This window comes from Lactuca serriola, chromosome 4 (genome assembly GCF_051521515.1).
Source record: "Lactuca serriola cultivar US96UC23 chromosome 4, Lser_US96UC23_V15, whole genome shotgun sequence".
Lineage (NCBI taxonomy): Eukaryota > Viridiplantae > Streptophyta > Magnoliopsida > Asterales > Asteraceae > Lactuca > Lactuca serriola.
Window position 1 is genome coordinate 366,086,005 of NC_136411.1, and position 15,307 is coordinate 366,101,311.

At 32.7% G+C, this 15,307-nt stretch overlaps 1 protein-coding gene across 2 annotated transcripts; it reads right to left on the reverse strand.

The window, feature by feature from the left end:
* Positions 1-1,144: 1,144 nt before the first annotated feature.
* LOC145097682 (uncharacterized) lies at positions 1,145-7,865 on the reverse strand. 2 transcript variants are annotated; one of them, XM_079035305.1, is made up of 9 exons: positions 7,669-7,865; positions 6,161-6,212; positions 3,519-3,592; positions 3,231-3,332; positions 2,949-3,080; positions 2,787-2,838; positions 2,513-2,586; positions 2,182-2,271; positions 1,145-1,380 (listed from the first exon to the last, which is right to left on the reverse strand). In XM_079035305.1, exons 1-9 carry the CDS (start codon positions 7,797-7,799, stop codon positions 1,332-1,334), a joined length of 756 nt encoding a protein of 251 aa, XP_078891431.1. In that variant the 5' UTR covers positions 7,800-7,865; the 3' UTR covers positions 1,145-1,331. The 2 variants fall into 2 exon arrangements, with proteins under 2 accessions (XP_078891431.1, XP_078891432.1); XM_079035306.1 differs by lacking the exons at positions 3,519-3,592; positions 6,161-6,212.
* Positions 7,866-15,307: the final 7,442 nt, after the last annotated feature.

Consider the following 15,307-nt stretch of genomic DNA (forward strand, 5'->3'; position numbering starts at 1 on the left):
TTTGGCAAAAAAAAAAATTGATGTTAGTTTGTTTGTGGTTTGTGGATTTTACTTGGTTTTAAAAAATCTTAAGCTACAAAGCATCCAACATAGGGATGAGATTTAGAACCGGAAAACCGGACCGGAACCGGAATCGTTAGAACCGGAATATATAGAACCGGGTCCGGTTCGGGGTTTAAAAATTGGCTTTATCCGGGTTCCGGGTAATCCGGGTTTGGGTCCATTGGGTCCGAGTAAATTGGGTCTAAAATCCGGAACCGGTTTTTGGAACCGGAACCACTTTTAGGGCCGGAACCGGTTTTTGTGATACGTTTACAAGATGCATATCTTATTCGTTTCAACTCCAATTAACATACGGTTTTTTCCAACATGTAGTTTAGAGTTTGTACATGATTCTAGACTATAAATTTGTCATTTTTAGTTTTATATTCATTGACTTACAGTCCTCAAAAGTCGAGATATCAAAGCTGAAAGTTTTTAGTTTTTTAGTTTTTTTTTGTATTCGGTGAAAGTTTTAAAACATGCATATCTAATTCGTTTGAAGTCGGATTGACATGTGGTTTTTTCCAACTTCTAGTTTACAGTTTGTACATGAGTTTAGACTATAATTTTGTCATTTTTGGTTTAACATTCAATGATTTACAGTCCTTCGAAGTCGGGATATCAAAACTGAAAATTTTCAACTTTTCAGCTATTTGTTTTTGTACTTTGTATTATGTGAAAATACTAACACAAGCATATCTCATTTGTTTAAAGTCGGATTGACATGCGAGTTTTTCCAGAGTGTATTTTAGTGTTTGTACATGATTTTAGACTCTAATTTTGTTAATTGTGGTTTTGTATTCAATAAGTTACAGCCCTCCAAAGTCGGGATATCAATATGAAAATTTTCAAAGTTCAACCCACTAAGTAGTAAGTAATTACCAAAAAATTTCGGTTTTTTCGGGTTTTCCGGTTCTAAACCCACTTTATCCGGTTCCAATCTACCCACTTTGATGTTTCCGGGTTTTCCGGTTCTAGACCCACTTTACCCGGAACGATACCCGGAACCGAACCGGAACCGGTTCCTATATACCGGTCCGGTTTCCGGTTCTATAAAATCCCGTTAACCGGTTCCGGGTTTTCCTAATCCAACATGTCAAAATAAAGATAGGGAGGAGTTATTATTATTATTTTTTATTTTTTTCCTCCTTAGTTGGGTATGAACGGGGCATTAATGGTTCAAAGGATAAAACTGTCCAAACTGAAGTAACAAAAGTGTAAAAGGGTCCGATAATAGTGAAATCATAAAAGATACATTTAGAAGAAAGCAAATTCTTGCAATAATGTACTTATGCATTGGTATTAGCCATCAATAATGGATCGCTTGTAAGCAAGTTTCTGTAAAATATAAAAGATATCAAGAAACATAAAAAAAAGATTTTAACAAAAAACGAATAACCAATAATGTAATAATAACATTGGTTTATCCAGTACGAAAAATGTCTTAAGAGACCATCGAAGTTTCAAATTCGTTCGAAAAAACCATTCAAGTATTAAATGTTCAAAAAATACCATCAAACTAAGATATATGTTCAAAAAACATCAACGAGGTACATGTTCTGTTCAAAAAACATCATCTCTATGGTTTGGGGTAATTTACATATTTAGTCCCTATTTTTTTTTCTTAACTCGGACGGTCCCTTTAGTTTAAATTTGCTTCGACTTCGGACTCTAATCGAGTTAAAAGACTAATATACCCTTATTACTTTCATTTAACATTATTTTTATTATATATTAATTATTTATACAATTTATGTTATTATTTATTATAAATATATCAATTGTATAAATAATTAACAAGTAATAAAAATAAATGTTAAATGAAACCAATAAGGGTATATTAGTCTTTTAACTCGATCATGGTCTGAAGGAAAAAAATATAAATGTTAGGGACTGTCCGAGTAAGAAAAAAAAGTTAGGGGCTAAACATGTATGTTACCCCAAACCATAAAGATGGTGTTTTTTGAACAGAATATGTACTTTGTTGGTGTTTTTTGTACATATGTCTTAGTTTGATGGTGTTTTTTGAACATGTAATACTTGAATGGTGTTTTTTGAACAAATTTGAAACTTCAATGGTCTTCTAAGTCATTATCCCTATCCAATATGGGTATACTACATCCATAGGCAGCAACTTACCTGTTACTATTGTTGACAAGTACAAGGGAAACAGGCTGCTCAGGGGAGAGGTAGAACAACTGCTTCACTATGTATACACATGTAGCAATGCTGTTAAAGAGTTCAAATTTGACATAAGTAAATCAGAACATGTATTGTTATTATAAGAGTAGATGAATCTAGATATGTGTTTATATGCAATAATAAGTTGTATACACATCATTGATGAATCTTCAATTCAAAAGTGATGGAAAATAAATAGTATTAACATGTGAACATATCATTTGAAGAGAGTAAGTTATATGTTAAGTGACAAAAACAAGGTGAATAGTTGGTATAAATGCTTAATTACCTCCCACAACATACAAGTGAAAGTATCCAAAAGAAAGCACTTATCCAACTTGATTCCTTATATGCCACCCACACCTGAAAAGAAGCAAATCAAATATATTTGTTATTCATTAATGTTGAAAACTGCAACGTATTTATATTTCCAAAGTGACACTACTAAACTATATCCAAGATGAAACTACTTATTGAAACATATAGTCGTTTAAAATAGCAAAAAAATTGTTAAAAGTTTATCAACAAAATTTTGTGTATCATGAATTGAGATGGAGACATACCGATAAAGCCACAACATGGAAATAGAAGTCAATCACTACTGCTATCATACACCTACAAGCATTTACTATTATCAACTTTACATTCCATGAATTAAAAGCAGAATTTAATGACCTTCTAATTTGATATTACTTTTAAAGAAATAAAAAGAGAATGAAATTTACGTTGAGACACGGATTGGAGATCCATAAACAACAAATGTATAAATAAAAGTTCCAAGGATCAAGAACCCTAATGAAGAAATGATTACTCTTGCAGTTACAACAGAAGGTCCCCTCATGTGTTCCAAGGCATCCCTAAGCCAAATATATAAAGTTAAGAAATTGTTTAATGTGATTTAAATTCAACTACATGTCATCATATTTATAACAAGATAGAAAGTAAAGGATGATTGAAAGCAAAAAAGTTTAGTTTTCAAAATACAAATGAAGTTGAAAGATTCTTACTTTTTTTGATGTCTCACTAACACAAAATATAATGGATCCTTTGAAGATTCTTCACGTGACAATTTGAAGAACTGCAAAGCGATGTATCCACATGTAACAACACTGTACAAGGAATGAAATCGGAAAATTTTCAATGAGACTAACAAGATCTTCCTTAAATTTTTGAAGGATATACAAAATATGGAGTATGCTATGCCAAGAAAGTAACGCAAAGCAAATTCCACTGTTTTCAAGTGAATTGAAATGACTTCTAACATGTTACACTGCTACTTAAAAAGAAAAGATTACCTTCCGACAATAATTGCTATCGATATTAAAATAACTGCCTTGATCAAACTTGATTCCTTGTAGACAATCCAAGCCTAAGAATACAAGTATTATATAACCACAATGGTAAGTAGAGGTGTCAAAATTTGACCCGACACGAAAGAAACGGGTTTGGGTAAGATATTTCAACCCATTTAAATAAACGGGTTGACACGACACGATACGAAAATTAAATGGGTAAGGTTAGGGTTGAGAATTTTAACTCGAAAATGACCCGTTTATTTATATGCTAGTATTTTGAATTAATTAAATAAACTAGAAAGATACAAAGTCAAAACCATAAGTAAAAGAAAGCCTTCGAATTGAATTGTTTTTTAATGTTGAAATGACGTAGCCGTCTAGATCTAGACTTCATTTCAATTTTTCCATTCTCTCCCAAACTACCCAGTCTCTTTCACCACTCTCGCATCCTCATGACCTTTGTGATCCGCCTCCCCAACTTCCACTCTTTTAATTTTGTCATCTGAACTTGCTATGACTTTATCTATTCTGCCTCCAAACTATTAGCTTTTCCTTTCTGCCTACCTAACTCGTACTCTTTCAACATGCTCAATCTTTTAACTTCACATGACATGACATATTTCGAGGTATAGCCCTAACCCGAAACCCGACACGAACTCGACACGAAAATAAATGGGTTGACACGACACGAAACGTTAATTAAATGGGTCAGGTTAGGGTCAAGCACTTTCAATCCGTTTAGTGTTTCGACACGACACGAACCCGACACGAACCCGACACGATTGCCACCTCTAATGGTAAGCATCAAATGCTTACTTATTATTCCTTAACATAGAAAAGGTAAAGGTACCGAGTTGTGAATTAACTTATTTTTTGAACTTATTGTCAGTGGTGGCCTTGGGGTGTGCAAACGGTGCAGTCGAACGGGGCCTCCAATTTTAAGAGGCCTCTAACCTTAGGATAAATCTATACTTATGATATTAGTATTTTTATAAAATACAATTTTATGTATTATCATTATAGAAAATTAGCCTTGTTGGTTATATATATATATATATATATATATATATATATATATATATATATACACACGAAGTATCATCTATTTGCAATCTTGAAGTCATTTTACTTATGAAAAAAATGAAAGAAAATAAAAAAATCAAATCTAATCATAAATTCTAAAATTTATCACCAATTTATGAAAAACATCGACATCCAAAGAAAAATACAAATATGTTAGAGTCTCATTTTAAAATCTTTGTTAATTATAAGCTAGGAAAGTAGAATTGAATGTGTAAAAACAATAGTGACTCGAGCTCCTGAAATAGTAATATATATATATATATATATATATATATATATATATATATACTTGATGAAGAAACATATATAAAGATCAAAAGTGAAGCTACTTGACTGGTAGAGTATAAACTTGAAAAATTTGACCTTATAGTCGATATGGTTGTATGGTATCATATATTGACTAAAATAAATAACCTTAGCAAATAACTACAATATAAAACTATGTGTATTGCTGAGACAATACATATTGTGGGCACAATTATTGAGTTTTTTTTAAAGACTACTGAGAGAATGAGTTTGAGAATCCTTTGGATTGTTTGAGAGCTATAACTTATGATTTAGGAATTGATTCGCTATTTGTTGAGAAAAATAATAAATGACGAATTAGAAAAAAAAACATTTTGACGAGAGTGACGTTGGGTCATCAAAACCGATAAATGAATTTTCATCCCATGAGTCATTCTTGATTCAATATATTGTGTACATAGTTGACCAAGCTATTGGTTCATTGGAGGGAAGTTAAAGTCACTGATTATTAGTGAGTCAAAAGAAAGTTGCAAAAGTTTTGAAAAAAGGTTGAAAAGTTGTTATATCCCAGACATCAATATTGATGATTTATTCAACGAATTGGATTTGTTACAAAAACCTTTATCACTTGAATATAATACAGTTAACGGAATACTAAATTTCTTAAAAATGATAAACACTTATCCATTTTCTTGCCTAGCATACAAAATATTGTTGATTGTTCTCATTATAGTTGCATCAATGAAAAAAACCTTTTAAAACTAAAGCTTTTAAAATCTTTTTTGTGTTCTACTATGTCTCGAGAGAGATTAAACGTTGTGGATTTAATTTCAATTGAGAACGAATTTCTTGATAATATGTAGTATGAAAGTGTAATAAATGAATTTGCTTATAAAAATGTTAGAAGATCGATGTTTAAAAAATAGTAATCCGTTGATTTTTTATCTTTTTTTTTTCTTTTGAAAAATTGTTTGTCACAGTTACAACTTATAACTAATGAGTGAAAACATGATCTTGTGGTAGTGTATTTTACGAGATGTTTTTTTTATCAACTTTAACTAATTAACTTAATAATATTTTGCAAAGTGAAAATTATGGGGCTCACTTTGTTTTTTGCACAAGGTAGCTTATTGTTAGTGTTTGGTGAAACCATAGAAGTAAGTTAGTAACTTATCGTAAGTAAGGTAGCTTTTAATTGATAAGCTACTTTCAAATGGAGCTTTAAATTACATGTACATGGTGTAAGTATGTGATTCTTTAACTCATATTGTTTCAAGGTCCACACTGTAAACTTTATAAATGATATTTCTTACCCCTATAAACGCAAAATTTATGTAAAAGTTTACGAGTGCCGCTACAAGCCACCTACAATCAATTTGACAATTAAACTAATTAAAGAGAAAACAATAAAGTAGATAAGAAATAACATTTACGATGTTCTAATACCCTTGGATGCAAATAAAAAAACAATGTTGAAATACATTTTGTTATTTCTTATATTTAGCCCATTTAGCCCATTAAAGAAATATGGGAACCCTGATTTTCTTTATATGTAACATGTTTGTTGTTAAAAAAATGGGAAGAACCATAACTTTATAAATGAAAATTTATTTTCAAAAAGATAAAATACGAATTGTGTATATGGGAGAAAACAATTTGGGTAGACCTGGATGGATTTATTTTTGAGTAAATTACACGAATGGTCCCTATGGTTTAGGGTAATTTGCACGTTTGGTCCCTAACTTATTTTTTAACTCGGAAGATCCCTACTGTTTGCTTTTGTTACGCGCTTGGTCCCTGTATTACTTAAAAAGACTATTTTTGTCATTGATTTTTTTAATTTATTTAAATAAACATACTTCCAATCACACCCCCTCACCTTATCTTATATAACCCACTATTTTTTCCTATTTAAATAATAGTCTTTTTAGTTAAGACAGAGACCAAATGCGTAACAAAAACAAAAAATAGGGACCAAACGTGTAACAAAAACAAATAATAGGGACCTTCCAAGTTATAAAAATAAGTTAGGGATCAAACTCGCAAATTACCCCAAACCATAGGGACCATTCGTGTAATTTACTCTTAACTTTTACAAGAAAGCAAGCATAATTCTCAACCCATTTTTTTACTCTCACTTTCACCTTTCCAATCTTGCAACACATAAATGATAAATCTATCCATCTCATCTCTCCCAACATACATAATTGATTTATTTTTTAAATTAAAAGTTTACTAATTTAAAATTTAAAATTTAAAATAAAAAACATTTTTCAATTCCATACCGCGGATTACCCTGTTCCATTCCACCCTTATAATTTTATATAAACACTTATATATTATATATATTAGTATTTAAATGGATCCTTCATACTAAGTTGACCAATTACATAAATACATCCATCCATCCATCCAGATCTGGATGATCCACTGAATTATTATCAATCCAATTTATTTTAAAATTATATTGATGAACACAAGACCAATCCAAAACCCAGGTTTTTTAAACTACAATTGATAAAGACAATTGGTTTTTAAAAAAATATTCCCAAAAATCTGGACTCTAATTCCAGACCAGAGTATCATGTTATGCACATATAAAAACAATTCAATTCGATTTCTCGAGAAATTTGGCTGACTAAATATTGGTTTATAACTACCAATAAAAAGATAAAGATGCAATAAACAGTTTAACAAGATCCAAATCAAAATTTCATTTGAAAACGCATGCTAAACTGAAATAAACCACCGACGATGTCTACTGATAATTTTGAGAAAAAAAAAAAAATTCTGTAATTTAAGCTTTTGAAGTTGAACTTACTTATCCCGTAGGTCGATACAAGAAGCGAGGCCATCCATGGCAGTTGCCCATAAAAGCGTAGCAAACATCACACAAGCTAATATGCTAAACAGTGTCTTCATTGCGACTACCATCCATGCCGACACCGCCATTATCGTTTGTGTGTGTTTGGGTGATGGGGCCACTCTATGCTGAAAATGATGCCTTTATTTTGTAGAGTGTACAATAGATGGTGTTTGTTATACTATACTACTAATTCACAACCCAATCCAAGATAATTATTCATTAAAAAATTAATTTCTATTTTTTATCCAACTAAATTCAAATTTTAACTCTTATTAACATCCCAACTAAAACCAATTTTTATTTAGTAAATAAAATTTATAATTCCTTTTTAGTTAATGATATGCACAATTATTTAAAATACTAGGTATAAAACCTATAGGAACCACGGATAAAATAAAATGTATTTTTCAACCGTATTTATTCTTAAAAGAAAAAATTCTCAGCTTTCATCTATATATATATATATATATATATATATATATATATATATATATATATATATATATATATATATATTAAAGATATGAAGCTTAGGAATAGTAAACTTGACATTTTTTTGGCAGAAATGGTTCCTGCATTTTGTTCCTCATTTTTTACCTATTTTGACATTTTTGGTTTTTATAATCAATATTTTTACATTTTTTAGAAACATTTTAATATTTAAAGTTTTGCCACAAAACTTTAACGTTTTGACAACTTTAATCCCTTTTCTAAAAAATTGCCAATTCCTACCTCTTTAATTCTTCAACCGTTTTGAAACTTCTGATCCTTGCAGTCAAAACTTTTATATTTTTTCATAAAAACATGAAAAAAACGGTCCAGGGCAAACTCCGGGCTTTTCATCATTGCACTTTCTACGTCTGTCATATTTATCAATTCGGAAACAATATTGAAAGCTTCTGGCCCCCGCATAGCGGGGGTAACCTTTCTAGTTTCTAATTAAAATTGTCCTGAACCTATACCACATAATCACACAAATTTTGCTGAAGTTGAGATAAAAACACTTTTCTAAAAAAAAAAACTAAGAAAATTGACTATGTACATTAGTGCACCACTCTAAAATTTCCTTCCGATAAAGTTTTGGATGCTTGTTAGGATAATAATACATAATAAACAATCAACAAATTTTCGAATATATATATATATATATATATATATATATATATATATATATATATATATATATATATATAGGGTGAGGTTCAATAGAGAACCATAATTAACCAAGGAACCAAAGAACCAATCTTTTTTTTCAACTTTTAGAACTTATTTTTTATAAAAAAAAACCTAAAAATACAGAAATTCATAACTTTTTATCCTTTTTCCAATGATATAAAATTCAAATTTTTTTTTTTTACGTCAAATTCACAATGTGAATCTTTGAAAATTCACAATGTGAATTCGGATTCACACGGTGAATCCGAAAAATATTTTTCACATTCACAATGTTAATATATGAATTTAGATATTTTTAGATTTTTTTTCGATAACAAATAAGCTTTAGAAATTGAAAAAAGATTTGGTTGCTTGAAGAACCAATAATTATGGTTCTCTATTGAACTTTTCCATATATATATATATATATATATATATATATATATATATATATATATATAGGCTTATGTTATTTTGTTTCTACTAACTATTGTGTGCCAGAATGCACAGATCTGGACCATCGGATGGAATAGAATCAAAGGTCATGATCTGAGGGTCTATGATATTACAATAGGGTAACATGTACCATATAATCACACAAATTTTAACATAAGAACATTTTAGTCAATTGAGACATTTAAAAAAGGAAAAATCAAGATTTATGGGATAATTAATGTTTTTGATTTAAAAAATCTGATTTTTTTTCAAATTAATTCAATTTCAAACGTAATTTGTAAACATAAACCGATTTTATTCTATCAGAATGTTATTTTGTTAGAATGATATTCTGTAATTCTGTCAGAATGGTATACAACTATGAACATAATATTATAAGCACATATTATCAAGACGAATAATTTTTAATGAATACAAATTTTATATAAGATGAAGTTTAATAGTTTAGAATAAGTAATTGCATTCATTCTTAAAGAATACAACTATGAACACAAACAACATTCATTCTTGAAATCTCTTGCAAAAAAAATATCGACATTCTTGAAAGAATCCTCATTCATTTTCTTGTTTCGTTTCTAGATGTCTTGTGTATGCTTGATGTAACGACGTGAAAATTTAAAACAAATTTTCATTTTTAAAATGCATACTCTTCATAACATATCCAGGATCCTCTTAACTCTTTCTCTGGTGTGTACAATTAAGCCGGTGTCGTCCCGCGATCTAGAAAAGAAAACCTGAAACACATAACACATAACACGGTAAGCACGAAGCTTAGTGAGTTCCCCAAAATACCACATACAACACATATTAGCCACTCGAGGCTATAACTCTGTTTGAACCTTTGGTCAATGTGTCTCAGTGGGACCCTCCAGTCCCATAACTCTGTGGACCCTCTGGTCCCAACTCTGTGGACCTTCCGGTCCTAACTCTATAAACTCTGTAACATACATAACATAAATGACATGGAAATAATGCAGTGTATCACATCATATGAATAACATACAAAATACTCTGTCACATAACTCTAATTACCACTTTAGGTAAAGTATAGTGAGAAGACTCACCTCGGATGAAGAACAACTCCTATAAACACTGCTGCTACGCACCGGCCTCTAAGTCTGTGCCAAACCCACAATAATCTCAATTAGGAGCTAAGTCCAACCTCTCACTTATTGGGTCTAAAGATAGACCACCTACCAGCCCACTAATGCCCTAAACCACTGGGCCCACCAAGGCCCAATAATAAATGGGTCCACACACGACCCCATTCCCAAACAAAAAGGCAAGCCCAACCCAAGGGCCCCAAAGCACATATATACACTTCTCTGGTCCAAGACTCTATTGCATGAAGCCCAAACTCCAGGCCCAACACTCAAGGCCCAAAACATAACTCAAAAGCCCACAGAAGGAGTTACGCGGGGCGTACCTCCTTGGTACGCTCAGCGTACTCAAGCGCGCCTAAAACTCATCGGGGACCTCAACCTACTACGCCACACGTTCTGAGACTTACGACCAGCGTAAGTCCCAGACTTATCCTTCCTCTATTTTTGGTCTGAACAGGTTAAGTCATGGGTTCATATCACAGATCTAGGCTCTAGTCATAAAGTCGAAACCTTTAAGCCTTTGCATGGCTATAAAGGTCACCAACCACTTCCAACATATAACATTTTTCCCCATTAAGTCCTAATCTCATGCATGACTTAGCCTCAACGTCCAAGATTGGATTTTTATGAACCCACAACACATAATACACTGAAATAAGGCAGATTCTAGCTTATGGAGACCATTTGCTAAAAAAGTCTCCATCTTGGGACCAAAAAACCCTAAAAATTGGTCCAAGAAGCACACAACCATAATAAAAAGGAAAGTTATGAGCTTTTTACCTCCAAGTGAAGCTTCTCCCTCTATAGAACTCAGATCCAAGCTTGCACTCCAACTTCTAGCCTTCACAAGAATCTCCTCTTCTTCTTTACTAACACATAAAGGCACTTTTAGCTCCAAAAACACTCACATCAACTTAGAACGAAGGTTGGCTCTCTTTTAGGGTTTCACTCACTTAAATGGTGGCTGAGGATAAGGCCATAGCCTTCTTTATATATGTAACACCCCAAATTTCAAGACTAAAAATTTCTTTTATAAAACATTACTTAAAACACATTTATCAATCCATAACATAATCAGAGTATTAATTCCAAAACATATTTTCATTATCAGAGTAAAACATTCCCAGGCTGTCTAGTCTATGGTGTGTGCCATGCGATCACCCCGAGCTCTTCCTTCCGCTACCTGAAGTACCTGAAACCAAAACTGAAAACCGTAAGCATGAAGCTTAGTGAGTTCCCCAACCTACCTGTCACACCCCCAAAACCGATAAACGACGGAAACGTTCTAGGGTGGAGGACGTCATGTACATTATCATAACAATGCAAAGTAGTAAACAAGCAACAACATCATCCATTGCATTAATAATATAATTTCATACAAGTGTGTTCTGTCAAGTTATATAGACACCAAAAATAATATACATCAAAATAAAAGAGGAGTCTTGAACGAGCTCCTTCTTCTCAAAACCCGGCACATGTACCTGTCTACTGGTGACCTGAGAATACAAGTTATTTTGAAAGCGAGTATCAGCTTTAAAGCTGGTGAGATCATACGTATATTAGTGTATGTGTTCGTATGAAAGCATTTGTAAGATGTAATGTGTAAGTTTTGTGAAGTTTGTATTTGTTTGAACTCTCCTAGAAAACCCTATGTTTTCTACTAAAGTAGCCTTCTACCAAGGCATCTAGTGTCTGTGTGTGTCTCATGTAAGAGTGTGTATTTTCCCAATTCCGACTATCATTAACCAAAAATATAGTTTTTACATTACTGGCATCGTGTGCATGTTCACGAAGTGAATGTAATGGGGAAAATATTATAGTACTGTAGTGTTGTATTAAGTAACTACTGATGTACTAAATACCTTAAACAATTGTAAATTTTAAGGTAACATGTGATCGGCCTGTATCTTGCTACTGACTCAATAGTAAAACGACAATGTAAGATGCCGTAGAAATGACGTTTGGCACCCGTAGACTTGCAAGTTCCACTGTAGCGAGCAACAAGGTGTAGGATAGTCAATCCAGTATAGATCTATACACAAACTCATACGCTCCCCAATTAAGGAGATTCTGATACAAAAACAGTCATGGCAGGTAGTGCCATGCCCTATTTAATGGCTCACATAACTATGTTAATGTATATGTGTGCTAGCTGTATTGTGAGTTCTTTCTCTGTGTAGCCTGTATGTTTGTTTCTCATCATAGTGTCTATCGTTTGTTTCTCGTCATAGTGTTAACATGTTTGTATACCCTTGCTACCCAAGGGCATTGTATCCTTTGACTCATGTATGAATTGACTCATTGTAGGTTTCATTGTTCTAGTAATAGTATTAGTATCTTCCTAAACTACTCCTATAGTAGTTTACTAGCAATGTATGATCATGTTTGTGTACCCTTGCTACCAAAACCGTGAACACCTTTATCTTGGTGTTCTTGGGACTTTTCTTTGATATAAACATGTATAGCAAGCTTTAAATGAGAAACTTGGCCTAAAGAATCCTCTTCTGAGGAGTTCGCTAAACTGTCTGGGAAGTTCCAGTATCTTAGTTGGAGTTAGACGATAAGGTGATTTGGCTACTGGGGTAGCCCTTGTAACTAAGTCGATTCTGAACTCGAATTGACGTTGTGGTGGTAATCCCGGTAGTTCTTCTGGAAAGGTGTTGGGAAAGTCGCGTACTTTTGGGATGTTCTGAATGTCTTTTATTTCTTGGCTCGTATCGACGATGTGTGCAAGGAATGTGTGATATTCCCTTCGTAAGCGCTTTTGAGCTTAAATACACGAAATGATGCGAAGGTTCGTACTTGATTTGTCTTTGTAAATAATAAGAGTTTCTTTGATAGGGAGGTTAAGATGAACTGCTTTATCAAAGCACCTGATGTTGGCTCGATGTAGACTTAACCAACTCCTACTGATTATGATGTCAAAACCTTGGGGGTGATTAGATGTCATGAAGATCTAAAAGAAAGTATGACTACTCATGAATTAGGGAAAAGGATAGGTATTTCTAAGTTTATTCTCATGGAAGCATGATCACTCTCAATCTTGGGCAGTCTCCGTCCTGAAGTTCATAGTAGAACCCATACCAGGTTCATCAATCACAGTCTCGGGTATACGAGTCGTATATAATCAAGATTGAAACTGTGGGTCTTTAGATTGAACTTGACGTACTACACGAGTGGTACTTCGTGGAGGTTTGTTGAGGTTTCTTTGGAAAGGGTAAGAAACATGAGGTACTCTACGCATGAGTACTTCAGAGTTCTGAAGTGATAGTTTCGTTAGAAAGATGATTTCGGAGAAAGAGATTTACGCACGAAACTGGTATTGTGCGGATCAAATAGACTCTGATCGTATGATGAAATCGGAATCACGTGGAAATAAGGCACTAAATTTGATCATAACGGTGTTACAGACAAAACACAATAGTGCAAATTTTTAACAGAGTTATAGTACTTTAGAGTAACTACAGGAATACTGCTGCGAACAAAGTATACTACAAAAGGCAAGTATACGCAGCACGAGGGTCCCTTAACTGACGGGATCTCGCAAAAGATAAGACTCGAGTTGCACTAGTTTTAAACATGTTTTAAGAACATACATAATACTGACGATTGGAAGTGAATACAAGCAAAAGTACAAGGAAATCTTGTACTCAAACTTATTATTTCAGTTCAAATGTTTATATTCTGTATGTTTTTAATATCGAAAACTGTGTTAACCAATAATTCAAATTGCAGAGTTAGCTTTCAGACTAATCATAGATTTCCTGATAAAGTGTTATAATCTATGTTATATTTCATAATTTAAGAATAATTCATACTAATCATCAATTAGGATTAATACTAATAGAATATGAATACGAATACGAATACAAATACGAAAGTATAGTTAGAAACAGAGTGAATACGAAAGTACAGTTAGAAACAGAGTGAATATGAAAGTACGGTTAGAAACAGAGCGAATAGGAAAGTACAGTTAGAAACAGAGCGAATACGAAAGTATAGTTAGGAATAGAATACGAATACGAATACGAATACGAATACGAAAGCACGCCTTTGGATACATTCGATTGTAGGAAAACTAGGATATCAGAATACCTAACTATACGACAAGTATGATAGATATTTGTACATTACATTTGGATTCAATAACTAAACTTTACTTTTAGGAAAATAAGGGTTTTTCCTAGGATAACTGAACTGTTCTTAACTACCGTGTAACTAATGGACAACTAAACTTTACTTTTAAGGAAAATAAGGGTTTTTCCTGGGATAACAAACTCAACTATACTTATAAGAAAATATGGGATTTTCTTGGATAACAAACTTTTTCGGAAAACCAAAGGAAACTTGTACATTTTCAGAAAACAAACCTCTTATGAACTCACCAGCTTTATGCTGATTTTCAAACTGCTTGTATTCTTAGGTCCACATTAGACAGGTACCCAACGATCCTTTTGGCGAAGACGGAGTACGTAGAAGACACGTCTTTACTTTTGTTCATATGATATATATATATATATATGCATAACACATGTAACTCTTTGTTTTCAGACAATGTAAATGAATCTATGTAATGTAAAGTTTTGTGTTTACTATGCTTACTATGTACATTGGTTGCGATATTCATGACGTCCTCCGCCCCAGAACGTTTCCGCCTTTGGTTTTGGGGTGTGATAGCCGGTTACGCCCAACGTAACTTTAGTACGCCCAACGTACTTCATGGAGTCCGCGTATAAGCGAATGAGTACGCGCAGCGTACTCTTCAGTAGACCCAACGTACTCCTTGGCAACATTTTCCAGTAAGGGGCTTCTCTTGACAATTTGGAGAAGAGGAAGGGTTAAATAGATATACCTAAATTCCCGGATGTTACAATTGACCT

Bases quoted from the DNA above. Each gene is read 5' to 3' on its own strand.
- LOC145097682 (XM_079035305.1), bottom strand. From the start codon at position 7,799: ATGGCGGTGTCGGCATGGATGGTAGTCGCAATGAAGACACTGTTTAGC. The intron at 6,213-7,668 runs GTAAGTTCAACT...AATTGATTGTAG, and splicing joins TGTATCGACCTACGGGATAA to GTGGCTTGTAGCGGCACTCG. The intron at 1,381-2,181 runs GTAAGTTGCTGC...TATATTTTACAG, and splicing joins CTTGTCAACAATAGTAACAG to AAACTTGCTTACAAGCGATC.